This window comes from Phyllopteryx taeniolatus, chromosome 6 (genome assembly GCF_024500385.1).
Source record: "Phyllopteryx taeniolatus isolate TA_2022b chromosome 6, UOR_Ptae_1.2, whole genome shotgun sequence".
Lineage (NCBI taxonomy): Eukaryota > Metazoa > Chordata > Actinopteri > Syngnathiformes > Syngnathidae > Phyllopteryx > Phyllopteryx taeniolatus.
In genome coordinates this window covers 25,664,982-25,685,359 of record NC_084507.1, presented here as the reverse complement: position 1 = coordinate 25,685,359, position 20,378 = coordinate 25,664,982, and the positions used below count along the sequence as shown (strand labels likewise).

Below are 20,378 nucleotides of genomic sequence, written 5' to 3'. Positions count from 1 at the left end.
GGGGAGATTTGTGTAATATTATTGCAACATTATTGTCATGGAATAAAACATTTTAAAAATCTAATCTAATGAGGTAAAGCACTACTGAAAATTGATGAAAAGTATGGGTGGATAAATGACAAGAGTGGATAAGAGTAGCTAAGTTGTCGCTGGTGAGAGTACAGTACACGGTATTGACTTCCTTCCAGTCGCACCAGCAGGGGGCGTATGACTGAAACCGGGCTTTCCACCTGCGGTCCTCCCCTACCTGATAGTGCCACAGCCCCATTACAGCAGTCTGGCCCCTCCCTGACCTGGATACGCACTCAACATGTCTCACCGCTGCGAGCCTGAAAACTAAGCCAGCAGGCAGGAAAGCAGGAAGGCTGGCAAGGCTGCTCGTGTGCCAAAACCGGCTGGTTTCCGTCCTCTGACCTGAGAAGGACCCGTAGGTTGTAAGGTGGCGGCCGGTTGCCGACTGAGTCAGTTTTCTTCGAAGAAGAAGAAGTAAGAAGAAGACGTGGAGACAAGGAAAGCAGTGGATGGACACAACATGGGCTCGGACGAGGCCTACAATTTTGTCTTCAAGGGTGAGTACATTTGTTCTTGTCGTGAAGGGAGCATTCCAAAAGGATTACTGCGCAGCTTTAGAGTACAACTTTGTCTGTCCATGCACACTTCCTTGTTTATGATCAGCTTGGCAGACTCGTCTATCTGCATGACACACTTCCAGTGTGCGTTCCATATTGAAAAAAGAGGACGTTGTATCTCCAGGGCATATAAGTACCCTCAAAATGGCATTTTCGTCCAATTATTAGCTGTGTTGGCATGTGCAAAGGGCCAAAATAGACTGCTAAATCGAACTCCCGTTTTTGACAAAACAGCTTGGATGTCATACATTACTTTTATTGCTGAAAAAGGCACCTTGTTTTATTTTTAATATAAAATTTAAATTGCCAGTTCCTTAATAGGCAAACAGCCAAAAAAAAACTAGTAATTAACCCTAAATCAATTTAAAATAAAATTAACTAACCCTATCTAAAATTAAAGTAACTCAGGCTAACGTTAGCTAAAATGGAACTAAGACAAACCCTAACTCCAACCCCCAAAGTCAGCTAATTTGTAATAAATATCAAACCCTAACCTTAGCGAATGTACCTTTTCACTGATTTTAGGGAAATACTATTCACTGTTTTTGTGCTCAGGCCATGGCCATGTCTAATGTAAAAATATTACTTTGGCAACACCTTGTGGCATCTAGGTGCCATGGAACTATGCTGAACAGGAAAAAAAAGTGATTTGCAATGATGATCTTGTGGCATCTATAGGCAATTACTTGTGGATTTTTTCTATTTGTGGCAGGGGGCAGTCCCTATCCCCTGCTAGTAGCGGAAAACATTGTTAAAGTAACTAACCCAAAGCCTGGCTAAAATAACTAATCCTAACACCTTTACCCTAGTTTAAGTGAAAGTAACCTATCCTAACCCCCTTACCCTAACACTAATTGTAACACTTTAAACTTTGATAATATAAAAGTCAACGTAACAAACTCTAACTCTAAAAGTGAAACTATATTGCAGTATAATAATGGAAAATGCAGATTAGACATAGCTACTTCCTTGTCTATTTCTGGCATCATTTAAATGTTTTCTCTGCAGTGATTTTTTTTTTCACTACTGGTATGTGTGATTTGAAACAAACTGTTCATGAGTGGCATTACACAGTTACTACATATTTGTAACAGTTTTCTTGAATAGTTATTGCAGTCGTGTTATTGATTTACTGTCTTTCTTTCATATTACTTTCTACATTGATTCATTACTATGTGGGTTTTGACTCAATGTTCATTTTCGGCATTACACAGCTATTGCATAAATATTACAGTGTAATTACATACTGTAACAATAGTGTTATTGAGCTACTACGTATGTCTTTCATGGTATGTTCCACTGTAATTCTTAGTGTGAATTGAAATGTCAAAAATAAATTTGTGGTATTACAGTTTTATTACGTATTTATTACAGTGGCATGATTAATTTTCCAAGGTGCTTATCAAAAAATGGGCAGCAGCCGTTTAGTGGAGAAAATAAAAACAAATGTGTTATTCCAGCTGACTCCAGGAAGTGTTTGCATCCATTGAAGCAGACCAGCTGCTGGGCGTCGGCCTTAGAATATCACAAAATATGATCATCTGGGAAAAGTCTTTTTTTTCCTGCATCCTCTCGAAAGCCCCTTAACCCTGTGGTCTTTGTGCTGGCCATTTGTATCCACTGCGCTTCCTTTATTTAAGAAAAAAAATAAATACATAAATAACATTTGGCTGTGTTCATGCAAATGTAAAAGAATATAAAACTATATAAAACTATATAGAACTATATATAATATATATATATATATATATATATATATATTTACATTTTCTACCAAATTTTATCATTTGTTTATTTTTGGACCACGAAGAAATTTCATATAATGTTCTTAGTTTCCGAAAGAGGTGTGTTTAATGGCTTACTGCACTCCAGTGGCCCAAAAAGGACACAATTTAGATTTTAAAAAGTGGCGATATGCTCTTCTGATCATGGAGAACAATTACATTGTTATTTAATAAGTGACAGAAGTAGAAAGACTGTACTATTAGCAATACAAGAAAAAAAAACGGTGATATTGTACTTAGAATATGTAAAAGTTGATTTTTGAAATTGTTTTACAACCGGCCCATTGTGCAAACAAACTGGAATTTAAAGGGTTATAAAATGAAAAGGGATGAATATTGTATACTAATGATAACAATGTTCAAAACTTTATGCAGTTAAAGCAATTTTAAAAAACTTTTTAAAATTATTTTTTATTGTAGACTATGTACTCTCGGAATGAAAAATGGCCACAAACAAGCCAAAAGGGTAGTCAAATCCAACAATAGTCATTCTCTAAATAACCACACAAATTCAATGAATCACTTAAAAATGATGTTTCCTCTATTAAATTGTACCCCTGAGATTATGCCGGATTGTGCAATTATTGCTTTTCCTGCTAAAACAACCAAAAGGGGAAAAATTGTAACGTAATACCGTCAAGTATAAAAAAATAAAAAATAAAAAAAATTCCTGAGAATCAACAGTCCATTGTGGCAGAAAGCTTCATGCTTGCCCACACACTGGGGATGGTGGCTGTTGTTTGCACAAGTGGTTACTGAGTAGTGGAGGACGCTAGTGGAAAAAGTGGCATTATTACCAGGTCTGCAGGGGAGGGGAAGAGACATGGCTACCGCAGAGTGAACGGTGACCTCCAAAACAGCCAAAGTAGTTTATTCCTCAAGTTCAACATCAAAGATACAAAAGTGTCATCTGAGCATGTTAACATAAAAAAAAAATCATCCATCCATTTTCTACTGCATTTCCGAGGTCGGGTCGCTGGGGCAGTAGCTTTAGTAGGGACGCCCAGACTTCCCTCTGCCCAGTTGTATAATAATAATAATAAATCTGAAAACTGTAATAAATCAGTTGAGATATTTATATATATAAAAAAAAAAGTATGCTTCACTGTAATTGAATGTAAAGAATAATGTTCCACCGCTATATCGCACATTTTTGAAGTGAGTAAGTGAGCCTTACGTGCTTTTACAGCATACAGGCAAGTCCGAATTTAGTGTTGTGTAACATGCTAATGTCCGTTAACCGGTCTATGGCGTTTGGCATTATATGTTAGCATTAAGCTAGCAGAATTTTGTTGGATGAAATATGGTTTGGTGGTTGAACAGTTTAGTGTTTAAATATACAATATTTGTCTTTTGTTTTATGTCAGTTTTACAGTCAACCTCAACTGGGAAGCGAGCACGCTTTGCCTCTTATTTGGGGAACTAGGCAAGCGAGAGAGTCTTCCTTTCCTTTCCGTTAAGTGATGTTATATGCTAGTTTCCCATTTCTCCACAAGAGTGAGAACGGGCACCAAAAAAATATAGCACTACGTTGACTTGTAAATTAGATGTAGAAGGTGGGTTTTAACAAGTTAATGTGTTTTAATCAGTTTAAATGTGGGTAAAACTACATCACACGTTTTTATATAATCTCTCTTTATCATGGATTTTCACCTGTGGCGGGCGGATCTGGAACGTATCCCCTGCGATAAACGGGTTCAGTTTCGTATTGTTTTTTTTTTGTGGCCTCCTCAGTTGTTCTGATTGGAGAGTCAGGCGTGGGCAAGAGCAACCTGCTGTCCCGCTTCACCAAGAACGAGTTCAACCACGACAGCCGCACCACCATCGGCGTGGAGTTCAGCACACGCACCGTGCAGCTCAACACCTTCACCATCAAGGCGCAGATCTGGGACACTGCGGGACTGGAGCGCTACCGGGCCATCACATCGGCGTGAGTCGCTGCTGACACCATAAACACACACGCGTGTGCTCTGTGATGTTTTCAGGATAAACATTTGACGCCACGTTCCCTGCAAAACAACCCGCATTATTCACGGCTGGCTATGGAACGGGGCAATGTTTCCCAATGTGAACTGAGGAGCTTCATTTAGACAAAACTAGGGTTTCTGCCATCATGTGGCATTTTGGTGCTGAGGAACTATGTTAAAGTGAGTTGAGGAAGTTAATTTCAACAAAACTAGTGCTTTTCCTGCATCTTGGTGCTAGGGAACTATGTTGAAGTGAGCTGCGGAGCTTAATTTAAACAAAAGTAGTGCTTGTGGCACCTTGGTGCCAAGGAACTATGTTGAAGTGTGTTGAGGAGCTTCATTTAGAGAAAAGTAGTGCTTTGTCAACATCTTGTGGCATCTAAAACTCTGCAATATAGTGGGGGTGCGAACGATGAACCACTATATAGTTAGGGAACACTGTTCACTTATCCTCACAACACGTACCTATCGATGACTTCCAACAGCTACTACCGAGGTGCGGTGGGAGCCCTCCTGGTGTACGACATCACTAAGCACCTGACCTACGAGAGCGTGGAGCGCTGGCTGAAGGAGCTCTTTGACCACGCCGACCCCCACATCGTGGTCATGCTGGTGGGCAACAAGTCCGACCTGGAGTCGGAGAGGTCGGTACCCACGGAGGAGGCCAAGGACTTTGCAGGTATAGATGATTATGTTCTTGGTCCATGATGTAGTTCTAATATTCCTTCCAAGAAATTGTATCAATTTACTCCCAAAAGTCCTACTGTCTTCATTTGGTAGCGCTTCTCTTGGCTGCACTACTTCCAGTAGCCTACATGTACAACCCCAATTCCAATGAAGTTGGGACGTTGTTTTAAACATACATAAAAACAGAATACAATGATTTGCAAATCATGTTCAACCTATATTTAATTGAATACACTACAAAGACAAGATATTTAATGTTCAAACTGATAAACTTTATTGTTTTTATTAAATAATCGTTAAGAATTAGAATTTTATGGCTGCAACACGTTCCAAAAAAGCTGGGACAGGTGGCAAGAAAGACTGAGAAAGTTGAGGAATGCTCATCAAACACCTGTTTGGAACATCCCACAGGTGAACAGGCTAATTGGGAACAGGTGGGTGACATGATTGGGTAGAAAAGGAGCTTCCCCTGAATTGCTCAGTCATTCACAAGCAAAGATGGGGCGAGGTTCAAACAGGTGTTTGATGAGCATTCCTTAACTTTCTCAGTCTTTTTTGCCACCTGTCCCAGCTTTTTTGGAACGTGTTGCAGCCATAAAATTCTAAGTTAATGATTATTTGCTAAAAACAATCAAGTTTATCAGTTTGAACATTAAATATATTGTATTCAATTAAATATAGGTTGAACATGATTTGCAAATCATTGTATTCTGTTTTTATTTATGTTTAACACAACGTCCCAACTTCATTGGAATTGGGGTTGTACTTGGGGTCCACAGTCCAGAGCAATGGTGAGTGTGGTCAGGAAGTGAATAAATGGGTCCAAGCAGGTTGGAACGGGCGGAGGAAGGTGTAAGGTGTGTTATGTGACAGAAGAGTCTCTGCTAGGATGAAGGGCAAAGTTTATAAAACAGTGGTGAGGCCAGCCATGATGTACGGATTAGAGACAGTGGCACTGAAGAGACAACAGGAAGCAGAGCTGGAGGTGGCAGAAATGAAGATGTTGAGGTTCGCTCTCGGAGTGACCAGGTTGCATAAAATTAGAGATGAGCTCATCAGAGGGACAGCCAAGGTTCGATGTTTTGGAGAGAAACTTAGAGAGAGCAGACTTCGATGGTTCGGACACGTTCAGAGGAGAGAGAGTCAGTATATTGATAGAAGGATGATGAGGATGGAGCTCCCAGGCAAGAGAGTTAGAGGAAGACCAAAGAGAAGGTTGATGGGTGTCGTGAGGGAAGACATGAGGGCAGTTGGTGTTTGAGAGGAGGATGCAGGAGATAGGCTTACATGGAAAAGGATGACACGCTGTGGCGACCCCTAACGGGACAAGCCCAAAGGAAAAGAAGAGTTCATACATATACTATGGTGGCTCCAACTCCCGGAGACAAACTCCTTGTGTCTTGTAAAATACTTGTTCAATAAAGCGGATTCTGATAATGCATTTATGAGGCACTGAATATATAATGAAAGTATATAGTAATAAAAAAAAATCTTTTTTCTATTTTGTCTAGAGAAACAAGGTCTGTTGTTTCTGGAGACCTCCGCTTTGTCGTCAACGAACGTGGAGGCTGCATTCAACACTGTCTTAACAGGTAATTGCTGTACCTTTCATTTCATCTTGGCGTTATATGTTCAACATCTGCTTAACATCAGTCAGTAGAGACCTCCGCCGATAATCTTAAGCATGCTCAATTATTTGACTTTCTGGACAAAGCTGTTTCCCTCCAGTCCTGCAGGTGGCGGTACTGCACATTTCTAAGTGTTTGCCACACACCGCAAGTTTTTTCACTTCTCATCTCATGTGGTGGCTTTCTCCCCTACGTTGATACAAGTGGGCACTAATGGCACGAATAGCCAAAATCACAATACTCGTCTTTATCTGGACTTGGATCAGAACTCATTAACATCTAACCTTTATCCCTTACCACAACATAACCCTAAATGTACCCTACCACTAGCCCCTAACCCTGAACCCAAATCCTCATCCCAAACTGTAAACCCTAATCAGAATCATCTTCATTTTGCCTTAATTTGAATCCAAACCTCAACCTAACCCTTATCCCAAACTATAACCTCTAACACTGAGCCCTAACCTTAACCGTACCCTAACCCACACCCATAACCCCTAACTCTACCCTTCCCCTAACCACTAATCCAAACCATCATCCCAAATTTATAACCCTAATCCGCGCACCGAGCAACGCAGCCGAACCTGACTGAACTCAGCAACTAGTTTTCATGAGTGGCCGATCACTTGGTTCAAAAATTTAAATCCAAATACAGTATATAAAGTATACGACACATATTGTGTTTTACAACAATTCTTAACTATATATATTTATAATTTCATATGTACCCATGGATGAAATAGCGAAGCTTCTGGTCATTGTCGCCAAAATGCATGCGAGCGATGTACGTTGCGTGCCAGGTACATTCAAGTGAATGAGGGCGGGCTGAACCTCTCAACATCTCCCCACTCTTTTTTGTTATTCTCGCTCTCGTTATGACCCCGCTCTGTAGCAACGCGCTTCTTCCTTGACTGTCACTCTATCCTTTTATGGTTTAATAAAAGTGATAAAGTACCGTATAGTCTATGTGCAGCCTAAAAAGTCTATAAGGCTTGCCGTTTAACATTGCAGGGCATCCATAAATCAAATTGCTCAGTCATTTTTTAAAATCATTTTTAAATTTTTTTATAGATTGTCCATTCCAAGCCGCATAGCAAGCATAACCCTACTAATCCAAACTGTAAACCCCAACCTATCATTTCAACCCTAAACCTAAACCCTAACCCTAACCCTTGGTCTATATACCAGCTTCCCACAAAATACATATGGATTTTTTTTTTTTTTTTGCGTAACACTGCTAACTAAAAAAAGAAGAAGTATCATTTTGTGTATTATTTAGTTTGCGGTGATCATTTTTCTCCCCCGACGTAGAGATTCACAAGAAGGTGAGCAATAAGGAAGTGACGCAAGGCTCCATCAGCGCCGTCACCTTGAACACCCCCAGATTGGAACCCACCGAGGAGAAGAAACCTTGCTGCAAGAACATCTAAGCTTCCGAGGGAAAGCGTGGACCTTCGGTGGGGACGGGGGAGATCCGAGCCATGAGACTTTATTGCTCAGTGACTGTTTTTGTCAATGTCTTTATGTCTCAAAAGTGTTCTCTGTCAATTGACTGTCTGTTGTCGTACCAGAGCGGCTCCAATTACCAGAGACAAATTCCTTGTGTTTTTTTGGACATACTTGGCAAATAAAGATGATTCTGATTCTGACATGTGGCCTCCTTTATTTAAAAAAAAAAAAAAGACTGATTTGAACCTGCGCAGGCTGGTGAAATCTGAATAAATACATTATCCTGCCTGTTGTACTGTACTTCCTGGGTTAGCTGTATTTTAAATAATACAACTACAAGATGTTCATTTTTGTTTTTTTTTTAAATACACATTTTAAAGGGAAAGCTTCGCTCAGTGACAAATTATGTGAGGTGCTTATGTTCCTGCTGAAATAAATGATTTGTGATCAAAATGTTGACCATTGCATATTAACTGTGCTTTATTATGAAGTCTTGTTTTTGGAATATCATGGAATATATGGGTAAATGAATTATTATTTTTGCACATGAAATGATGTAACCCCCTAAATTGTGTATTTTGGGCCTACAAGTAGTTTGTGAATGTGACTTAGTTCACAATAGTATTTTATATTAGACATTTAAAAATGAAACAGCATCTTAAATAATTTCTTTTTAGAAAAGTACATCATCAATAGTTTGTCTTCTTTTGGGGAAATGAAGGATGCAGAAAATGTAACGGATACAACTGTGAATTATTATGCTATAAAATCTCTAAAAATGCCATTTCAAGAGTTCAAATGCAAAAGCAGACAACTCCATTTGTTGTGAATTTAGTAAAATGAGTGTTTAATTTCTGGTTTCCAGGTTAAAGCGAATTATTTTTATTTAAGGTATTTTAAATTGATATAAAGTAAACAATTAGGAGGTTGATTTGGGGGGAAAAAAACTTGGATGTCTTTGATATCATTTCATAGTAAAACCAGACAACTCCAAGAAAATAATTTCTTGAAAAACAGCCAAGACAAGAATTTTTACATAACTATAAAATTACACTGAAATGGTATGGATTATGATTTGTGACCTGATCACTGATCATTTTTCTTGGATTGTTTTATGAAATGACTATATTATATTTTACTGTCACTTTCAATCATAATAATCAAAGCTATATTAGAAGCGAGTTAACGAGAAATCTGAGATGTTTGAGGACGTAAATGATGACGAGTGACGAGTCCGTGCTGATGTAAATAAGTATGGGCTCGTGATTGGCCACATTGGCGATGACGCTAGCTGCAGTAAAATGCATATGGCACTTGTCAGTTTCTGAAATAAAACCTTTTTCAATAAGTTTTAAATAGGAGTTGTTTGGTTTTGTGGGGTTAGGAAATGCAACACGCAACAATGCCGTGATAGGCAGTCTACTAGTAGGCTCGGAATATGGTGGTCACGATTTGTGATAGTGGCACGCAACCGTCAGAATGTGTGACCTCACTCTTATTTTCCTTATGGTCAATCATGCCCTTCTGATGTCCCTTGACTTTCAACTGAACTCAAATATTCTCAAAGGTGAGCCCCAGAGCTCAGAATACAGTGGTCACAATTTATGGTAGTGGGATGCCACCGTCAAAATGTATTTATTTATGGTCAATCCCAACACTCTTGAAAGCCACAAAACTTAATCCTGACCTTTTGACATCCCCTCAATTTCATCTGGACACAGATGTTCTCAAACGTGCTGCCCCCCAGGGTTCAGAAACAATATTTTTTTAGGGGGGGCGGGGCGTACGAGTAAACTGAGTTTAGGAGCACTAATTTCACTCGTAAAATCAAGGCACTACATGGAGTAGTAAAAAGTTGTAAGAAAAAAATAAATACTCACCTAAAGTAAAGATACTTGAAGAAAACTTAAAATATTTGCGTTTATTGTGAGTTGACTTTGTGCTTCTGTCTTCTGCTTCGTATCACCTGTTGAGGGAGGCTCAGAACCGCCTTGCCGCCTACGTCATCCACAGGAATCCAAATCACGAGTGACACGCCGGCGGCCCAATCGCGTCGAGGCGCGTAATGCGTTGGCTGGCCTCCAACCAATGGGAGTCGAGCAGAGGCGTAACGAACCGGTGACGTGTTGCTGCTGCCGCCGCCGCTTGGGTTTGTTACTGCCAACTAGTGACAAGAAAGCCGAGACCGAACGAGGAAGACGACGACAAACTTAGGTTCACACTTTTGCCTTTTTTTTTCCGTGGGGGGAAGAGAAGACGACGACATCACCGCTGACGACGTGCTGTTTGACCGGCTACGTTTGCCATCCGCTGCTGTCGTCATCGTCTCTCTGGTCGCAGAGAAGTTCGCTCGACTTGGACGAACGTGAGCGCGTCGATTGAGGAGAAACTATGACGGGCCGGGAAGATGAATATGATTATCTCTTCAAAGGTGAGTCGCTCCATTTTGTTTTCTTTTTCCCTTCTATCTAGCTACGTATAGCTTACCTGCGCTCAAGTGACGCCCAACTTGTCTTCCCCGACGACTTTAACATCTATTAGGGCGACGGCACCTGCTGCTACACAGGTAAGGGCTTGACTTTTAAAGCATTCGTCCCCGGGCCATTTTACTTCCACCATTACCTCACTTTGTGAAGCTAAGCCAACCGGCTGTTGCGGCGAGGAATCATCTTGTACAGGGCGGCGACGACGCCATCATCTTCGGACGTGGTGGCAGTCACACCGACGCCCTGAAAACGCAACAAAGTACACTGAAATAATTAGGCTGCGTCTAATTACTCGGCTTCAGACAAAGATCATGTCCCAATTGTCTATGATTAAATCTGTATCCCCCACTCCCAAAAAAATGACGATAAAGGCTGTCAGAATTAAATTCAAGATTTAAATACATATACACTACCGTTCAAAAAGTTTGGGGGCACCCTTATTCCCTCCCAAGAAATGCCTAGTGTCTATTATAGATGTATACAGATACTGTATACCACCGTTCAGAAGCTTAGGGTTACTTCGAAATGTCTTTTTAAAAGAAATGCAGGTTTTTTTTTATTCTCAAAAATAACATTAACCTGAAATATGTTCTAGATTTTCTTTTCTAAAAAAGGACTTGTGTTTGCAGATACGCTGTATACACTGTCGTTCAAAATGTTTCGGGTTACTTAGACTGTCCTTATTTGTGGAAAAAGTATTTTTATGTGAAGATAACATTCAATTATTCATAAATACAATATCGATTTTTTGTTTTGTTTTTAAAAGCGCTAGTGTTTATACAGCTTTATACATATACACTACTGATCAAATGTTTGGGTTGCTCAGAAATGTTTTTTTTTTTTTTTTTTTAAACAAAAGCACTTTTTAAATCAATGTACTCAACTTTTTTTTAACAGAACACTTAAAAAGGCAGCAATAACAAAGTGCTGTACATAGTAAAGATCAAACAATACACAAAATAATAATAATATATAAAAAAATATGTTCGAATCAAAATATACTCCATTAAAACACTCCTTCAGCACCTCCTGTGTCTTAGACCAAACTGTCACAGCCCTTATGTTGGATGCCTGCTGTAACACCAGCATAAAATTAATCAGAAATACATTCTAGGCCAGCATTTCCCAACCTTTATTCTGCCAAGGTACATATTTTACATTGGAAAAAAAATCTCATGGTACACCATCAAACAAAAAGGCGTAAAGAGTGGATACACAGGTTTTATTGTCATCTAGTAGAAGAGCATTGAATTGTTCCGCCTGTCTCTATACTTTGCTGACGTAGATGAATAGTTATATTTGTAGTTGATGAATAATAATTTTTGGACAATTTCCTGCAGCATACCTGATTATCTCATACAGCACACAAGTTGGGAATCACAGGTCTAGATATTGCTAATAAGGTTTTAAAAAAACAAAATAGTGCTTTAAAAAAAAAAGTGACCCCAAACTTTTGAATGGTAGCTCATTTGCTTTTAAGTAAAAGCCAGGGAGGTCATACTATCACCATGACACACAGCACTATCTTAACTTTTGGCCCCTGTCCCATTTCACTCACTGGAATCATTGAGAATGTGCTGAGTGTTTTCTCCCAGATAATGAAAACAATTGACTTTTTGATGCCTTTTGTTCATATGCCATCACGATCACTGCTGCTTCCTACACACAAAAAAGTTGTTAAAAGGAACAGGCTAGCATGAAAATAGTCATTCATAGTTGTACCTTGAAGTGAACAAGAGGAACTTTCAAGCCTTAAACAAGCCAGCGTTGTCAAACTGGAAATACCTGCATGAAGTGTGTGTGTTTGCGTAAAGCCATACAAAAGCTTTGTTACAGAGAAAATAGATGAGATTTGCTTCCAGGCCAACTGGTCTCAGCAAAAAAAAAAAAAAAAGTAGTGACAGAGTCTCAGTCAGCCTTGGGTTTTATTGCTTCTTAACTTTTTCCGCCTCTCCTTTTGTTCCTTTTTTGCAACCTCGCTGTTTGCTGTGATACAAGCCGAGCGAGCACGACATTGAGTCACACTTCCACCCCGTTTGGGCATCGTCAGCACAAGAAGTTATCCATAGCTGTCCAACCCAAGGCTTCCTTGCTGTCTTCTTTAATTTTACTCGCCACAAATCAACTTGACTTAAGGAAAATCCAAAATGGAAGTACCAGATTTCTTGGTTTGCAGAAAAGCATGCGTCACTATGCATCTAAATGACAATAAAATGGCATATACTATGAAAAGCAGACTATTTCCGGACGGTGTACCACGGGGGTTAATGCTAGAACCCTGAAAGTTCATCTAACTTGCGATCTGGCAGCTTCTGTTCATTTACAGCATTTCAAAGCCTTTTATTTTTATTTTTTGTAATTTATGTATAAATATGTTCCCACAGGAATCAATGCTAGAACCCTGAAAAGTCGATCTTGGTATCTATCTGCAACACATTAACAGTATGTCAGTTTAGTTTCTGTTCATTTACAGCAAAATGCGAGTAATATAAAAATGAATACAATGATAAAAAACAATAAATAAAAAGCTCTCTAGCTTGTAATAAAAAGCTGCTTTAATTTGTTGTACTAAGAACTGATTTAACCCGTTTAATCATTTTAATTTGAAAAATTGTTGGAGATTCCATAGGCATTAAGTGATCTAATCTGACCAAACAGGTTCATCCTCCCCAGAATTAGCTGCATAGCTCATGTGAGCATCCACAGTCTTACGACTAGGCTGCCATAAATAATAAATGGGTGTGAGGATTGACGTTTTGATATAAGCGCTGTCAAGAAAGTCTGTCTATAGTCAGCAGAAACATCAACAATGTGCTTGTGAATGGGTGTGTAACGGAGATATTGTATTGCTCGTCTTAATGATTGCCTAATGATGATTTTCCTCCACCCAACATTCAGGATAAATTTGAATAACTTTTCGAGATAAAGCTGCCTGCCCATTTCTTTTAATGGCATAATTGCTATGACTAACGCATTGCAGCAGTGTTGAAATATGACTTGGTTTGTTTGTCAATGCAGTTGCTGCAAGCTGTAGCATTAAACTTCCTTTTTCGTAACGGCGGTATGGTGTCAGGCTGACTCACTTGACAAAAATCAGAATATGAGGAACTTGGTAACACAGAATTAAATGATTCATTATTGAACATTTAAGAAATGTCTTCCTTTACTATGTAATAAAATAGATTGCTTGTATTCATTGCAGCTAGGAACATAATGTAGTACCCTGCCTTAGGAGTGCCCCAGTAAGGTTTTTGGAGTTACCAGCCGTTGCTGGGTTTATAAACTAACATGTTACTGAATACAAAAATCACTGCATAGTGATTCAGGAGTATGGAATGAGTGAATGATTCCGAACAGTCGCATTCATCATTCCCTACTCCGTAATCACTGTCTAGGGCTGAAACGATTAATCGAATAACATTGTCAGATACATTGAGGGCACTATAACCTATACTCACTACACTTTCAAAGAGAACTACAAAATGCCCAACTCACTATATAGGCACTGTTTAAACAGTGATGTCCAGTTTGATGCTGATCCTAAGACTAATTGTCCTCCTTTTCCCCCGTTAGTGGTGCTGATTGGTGACTCGGGCGTCGGGAAGAGCAACCTGCTGTCCCGCTTCACTCGCAACGAGTTTAACCTGGAGAGCAAGAGCACTATCGGTGTGGAGTTTGCCACACGCAGCATCCAAGTGGAGGGCAAAACCATTAAGGCGCAGATCTGGGACACGGCGGGACAGGAGCGATACCGGGCCATCACTTCTGCGTAAGTGAAATCCACATATTTGATATTTAATCACATTAATAGCCTACAGCGAACCCCAATTTATCACGGGGGATACGTTCTGTACCCACCAGCAGTAGGTGAAAATCTGCGGTATACAGGGTGATTGAAAAGTAACTCCCTATTTTAAAATACTTATTTATTTGTATGTTGTAATATTTTGCTAAATAGTTTTGTGTATGTTCCATGATTTAAAGGAGCAAGTCTATTCTCCCAAACCAACGACTTTGGAAGAACTTGAAGGGTGAATACAAGTTATGTTTTCCATCCCATAAGAGTTCCTTGTGAAATCAGTTAATGCGGTTCCCAGGTGGCTTGAGAAACTGGTGGCTAATCCTGGCGCCCATATCGAATTTTAAATAAAACTCCATGCAATACACTTTCTTCTCATGTTCATTTCATGGAAGAATTAGAGTTCAGAAATAAATTTACAAGTACATAAAATTAGGGAGTTACTTTTCAATCACCCGGTAGAGACCGGTACAGACAATTGTTGCGAACCACTGATGTTTTGCAATATAGCAAGGATTTCTTTGACAGACCAAAAAAAAAAAAAAAGTGTGATTTAGTGGGGCCGCAGCATGTAAACAACCATATAGCTGAGCAACACTGTATAGTTGTCCTAAATGTCCCATCGTTGCTATTTTGCAGGTACTACCGAGGCGCGGTGGGAGCGCTGCTGGTCTACGACATCGCCAAGCACCTGACGTACGAGAATGCCGAACGCTGGCTAAAGGAGCTGCAGGACCACGCAGACAGCAACATCGTCATCATGCTGGTGGGCAACAAAAGCGACCTTCGCCACCTGAGGGCCGTTCCCACCGACGAGGCCCGGGCCTTTGCAGGTATCTAAATGAAATCCTCTTCAGCCGTTCCATTAGTTTTTTGGGGGGGACTAAATGCTTTGTTAACGTCAGTGTTGTAACATTTAAAATATTTAAAATATTGGAGAGTTCTTGAGTTAATGTTTTTTCTGTACAGAAAAACATGGCCTGTCTTTCCTGGAGACGTCAGCCTTGGACTCGTCTAATGTGGAGCTTGCCTTCCAAACTATCCTCACAGGTGACTTTTAATTTGTTAAATTATTTTGTAAGCACTTGGAAATCAATTTGTGCGTTATAAATTAGATTACATGAATTGCCTCGACTAGCCCAAATACCAATTTTTTGCAAGCAATGAGTCTCATGGTCATTATGTATATAGGGGTGCCGAGTGGCATTAAACAGCTTGAAGCCATTTCTTTACTTTTTAAAAAATAATTGTTCACTGTTTACCAAACTAAAACACGATCTTAAATCATGGTCATTTTTGGACCACTTAAGTGAATTTGGATAATTTCCTGTGGCACCCCTGGTGACATCGGGGTTGGGAATTACTGTACCAGGCACAGAAGTATGATGCTTTTTTTTTTTTTTTTTTTTTTTTTTTTTTTTTTTTTTTTTTTAATCATCGATCAAAATTCCCTGGTATCATACACCATCCCTCATCAGCCTGTAGATGGCAGCAACATACACGTAATCGTACCTCGCTTCAGTGGGTGCACTGAGGCTACCACAAAGCACCTCTCACTCTTAGCCTTCTGCACCTGCTTTGTATTAGTTCACATCAATGGATAAATATGACGTAGAACTGAACTGGAATTGACTTAATGACCTCCCAAAGTGTCTAAAATCGACCACCTTGATTCAAATCAGCCTGAAAGTTTGCACCACCTGCCATTAAGAGCTTTGTGATACCTCAACTTCCATTGCACCATTTCAGCATCCAGTCTTATCTCTTGAGAATTGGCATAAACAAGCCCCTGTAGCAATTGACGTTATTAATGAGCTCACTGGGAGATGAAAAGGAAGCATGTGTGTGATGTGTGTATTTAGGAAGGAAAAATATCACCACATGGGCTCAGGAACACTTCAGAAAACCAATGCCAGTAAATACAGTTTGGCACTACATCCGTAAGTGCAACTTGAAACTCTACTATGCAAAGCAAAAGCCATTTATCAACAACACCCAGAAACGCCGCCGGCTTCTCTGGGTTCGAGTTCATCTAAGATGGACTGATGAAAAGTGTTCTGTGGTCTGACGAGTCCACACTTCAAACTGTTTTTGGAAATTGTGGACATCGTGTCCTCCGGGCCAAAGGGGAAAAGAACCATCCGGACTGTTATGGACGCAAAGTTCAAAAGTCTCCCATTGAAAATGTGTGGCGCATTATGAAGCGTAAAATACGACAATGGAGACCCCGGACTGTTGAACAGCTGAAGCTGTAAATCGAGCAAGAATAGGAAAGAATTCCACCTACAAAGCTTCAACAATTAGTGTCCTCAGTTCCCAAACGTTTATTGACTGTTGTTAAAAGAAAAGGTGATGTAACACAGTGGTAAACATGACCCTGTTCCAGCTTTTTTGGAACGTGTTGCAGCCATAAAATTCTAAGTTCATGATTATTTGCTAAAAACAATAGTTTATCAGTTTGACCATTAAATATGTTGTCTTTGTAGTGAATTCATTTAAATATAGGTCGAACATGATTTGCAAATCCTTGTATTCTGTTTTTATTTGTTTAACACAACGTCCCAACTTCATTGGAATTGGGGTTGTACATGGCAGTGATGGTAGTTTCTAATATTTTGACCCTAAATAAATTGCAACCAAAATCAGTTTTATGCAAACTATACCCACAAAATGTATGCCTCACTAATAATGTCAGTTACGAACAGACCATTATGTTCATAGATTTTCTTAAGTATTGCAAAAAGGATGGGACAAAAGTAGGTATATTTTTTTAAATTATGTACTTGTTTCTTTTAAATTAGTCAAATAAAAAAGTGTGTCTGAGGGAGAGGGGAAAGGAAGGCAGAAACGAAGGTAGGAAGGAAGGATGTAAGGATGAATAAAAGGCAGGTCTGTAGGGAGGAAAGGAAGAAGAAAGTAGAAAGGAGGGGAGAAATGCAGGATAGCGTTAGAAAAAGATGCCAGGAAAAAAGGCGATTCTGAGGGCTAGGAAGGCAGGAGGTTAGAAACAAAAGGACAATGACAGTAATGTAGGTTTAAGCAAAGGAAAGAAGGAAGGATACAAGAATATAAAGTCATTCTGCGGGAAAGAAAGAAGGAAGGAAAGGAAGGAAAATATGTTGGTAAAAAAAAAGGTGTCTCTGGACAAGAAGGGAATGAAGGAAGGCAGGCAGGCAGAAAAATATGTTTGTGAAGGAAGAATAGATCTAAAGGATGCATGAATAAAGAATGGCTCTCATCGAAAGAAAGAGGGAAAAAGAGAAGGAAAGGGAAAAAGTCAGAAAAAGATGCCACAAAATTCTTGTCGCCGTTATGTACGTAACCCTCTCCTGTTTCTCTCTCTCTCTCTCTCTCGCCCCCCCTGTGTCCACACTCAGCCATCTACAACATCGTGTCGCAGCGGCAGATGTCGGGACATAGCGACTCTGACTTTTCCCCCGCCTCCAACGTGGTGCCCATCACGGTGGAGCCCACCCAGAACGCATCCAACAAGGGCATTTGCTGCCAGAACAACTGAGCCGCGCACAGACAGTTAGATGCTGACAGACAGACGGATGGGAAGACCAAGAATTGGGGAGAGGTAACCACTTTGGTTCTCCACCAAGACTATTGTAGAGAGGGAGTGGACATATAGATGTTTAACCCTCCTGTTGTGTTGGTTTCTCAGGGACAGCGATAATGTTCCTGGGTCAATTTGACCCATTACAAAAGAAAAAAATCCCAATAAACATTGTATAGGCTATATGAAGGGTTGCAAAATTTCTAGAGAGCTTCCTTGGGCAATTCAGATGGGGAACTATAGAAATATTCCAAATTGGAAACTTTCCATGGTATTAATAGCAAATTGAGTGTAATTTAATGGAAAGGTATCATAAATATAAACAATTTGTTTTGTTATAAGACGACATCCATACGAAGTATGTAGATAGCTCTCCTTGCCCATGTTGAGGGGATGACAGTACCTAAATTGCACTTTTGTTTGTTTTATTTTATTTATTTATTTTTTCAAAACTTCACTACAGCAGTGTCATATTGCTATAGAAAATAAAATTTTGCAAAACAACGAAAACCTTGGAAGTTAGGACACGTCAGTCAAGGTATCAATCAATATACTTGTACAAAATGCACGGTAGTTGTTTTAGTCAGGATCACTATTTTGTCAATTCCTGGTTTATTCCTGTTAATTCCCATGGAAAATTCCTGTAATTTTGCAACCCTATTTATATCTAATGGTTACACACCATTTCCATATTGATAGTTAAACCACTGCACGTAGTATTTTTGATACCTTTAGAATGAGTCAGTCAAACATAATAGGGTTAAATGGAGGCGAGATTAAGAAAAATTTGGTGCAAATGAAGTTTAACAATCCCAGCTCTGTCAAAATTAAGATTACTAGATTAATCATCCACCAACAAACATCAGAATTTCCTGTTAATAGAATGTTCCCAAAGACTTTGACCAATTCCCCCGAATGCTAAATGTTTCCCCCACGAAATATTTATTCAACACTAGATTTTTTCCTTTTATTTGCATTGCTTTAAATCCTCGCTTCTTGTTAGCGAGGACCTCTGCTTCTCCATGAGGGGCGTGAAGTGTCGTTTTTGTTTTTTTAATGCAAACGTCAGATCCTGGTCTGGCTTTTTAAGACTTAAGATTGTTCTTTGAAGGGAGGGGCTTATTTTGCGTGTCTTCAGAGAGTCCCGTTAAAGGATCGACCCCCCCCCCCCCAAAGGCTTATTTTAAAGTAAATACTGAAGACCGTTCTACTGCTTTGTCTTAACTGAACCGGGACATTTTTTTTATTTTTGCCTTGTGGAGGTCAACCCTCTCGCTCGCTTATATTTTATGCAGGAGGGATTTTTGTTTATTATTAGTTTAAATAAAGGCAGACAGGATTTTATGTGCTTGATTTTAATTGCACACAACCAGCCGATGTTTGTGTGTGTTCTGTTTGGCCTTCACAGGTCTTTCAACTGAGTGGTGTAGGATAATGTTTTTTTTTTTTAAGAAAAGCAAACAATCCAATGTATATTGGACTGCATATGTGCAAATAAATCTGATTTGTAATAGAGCTCTCTCATGTCTTTTTGACAAGCTTCTAGATAAAGCACTTTCTTTCATTCAGTGTAATTGAATGAATTGTCTTCCGATGAGCACAAAGAGAATATTAACTTTGTAGTTATTCAATTTGACTTTGTCTATGCAAAGTTTAATTACACAATATGTTTCACCACACTGATGACAGATTGTCATTTTGATCGCTGAGATGAGTTCACTTAATTTCAACCCTGATCTTATTTTGTGTGTCAAATTGACCATGGACAGGCTTAAAAACTCTATGTATATATCCATCCATCCATCCATTTTCTGAGCCGCTTCTCCTCACTAGGGTCGCGGGCATGCTGGAGCCTATCCCAGCTATCATCGGGCAGGAGACTGGGTACACCCTGAACTGGTTGCCAGCCAATCGCAGGGCACATACAAACAAACAACCATTCGCACTCACATGCACACCTACGGGCAATTTAGAGTCTCCAGTTCATGCATGTTTTTGGAATGTGGGAGGAAACCGGAGTGCCCGGAGAAAACCCACGCAGGCATGGGGAGAACATGCAAACGCCACACAGGCGGGGCCGGGGATTGAATCCCGCTCCTTAGAACTGTGAGGCTGAGGCTCTAACCAGTCGTCCACCGTGCCGCCTCTATGTATATATGTGTGTGTTTATTTGTCAACTGGAATCTAACCATTTACTGCCACTGACTTAGATGTCAAGTATGTTTTCCAACGAGTCGCCCTAGAAGAGGGTCTTACCCAGTTTGTCTATGAAATTAAGTTTTTTTTTTTTTTACCACTGTAATGACTAACAGTTCCCAGTAGATGGCAGCGTTGCATCGCTTTGGATTTGACATCAACACAGCTTTCGAGTAGAAGATAAAGGTTAGGTG

At 39.7% G+C, this 20,378-nt stretch overlaps 2 protein-coding genes and 1 long non-coding RNA gene across 3 annotated transcripts; 2 read left to right on the top strand and 1 right to left on the bottom strand.

The window, feature by feature from the left end:
• Nucleotides 1-273: 273 nt before the first annotated feature.
• rab25b (RAB25, member RAS oncogene family b) lies at nt 274-8,344 on the top strand. The gene is made up of 5 exons (XM_061775383.1): nt 274-569; nt 4,148-4,343; nt 4,866-5,059; nt 6,579-6,659; nt 8,007-8,344. The coding sequence occupies exons 1-5, from the start codon at nt 533-535 to the stop codon at nt 8,123-8,125; spliced, it is 627 nt and encodes a 208-aa protein (XP_061631367.1). The 5' UTR covers nt 274-532; the 3' UTR covers nt 8,126-8,344.
• Nucleotides 8,345-10,321: 1,977 nt separating this feature from the next.
• rab11al (RAB11a, member RAS oncogene family, like) lies at nt 10,322-19,503 on the top strand. Its single transcript, XM_061775382.1, has 5 exons — nt 10,322-10,575; nt 14,204-14,399; nt 15,069-15,262; nt 15,399-15,479; nt 17,807-19,503. Exons 1-5 carry the CDS (start codon nt 10,536-10,538, stop codon nt 17,944-17,946), a joined length of 651 nt encoding a protein of 216 aa, XP_061631366.1. The 5' UTR covers nt 10,322-10,535; the 3' UTR covers nt 17,947-19,503.
• On the bottom strand, nt 10,632-12,485 carry LOC133479003 (uncharacterized). The gene is made up of 4 exons (XR_009788803.1): nt 12,353-12,485; nt 12,189-12,289; nt 10,767-10,873; nt 10,632-10,702 (listed from the first exon to the last, which is right to left on the bottom strand). It is a non-coding gene; the product is annotated as an uncharacterized LOC133479003 (long non-coding RNA).
• Nucleotides 19,504-20,378: the final 875 nt, after the last annotated feature.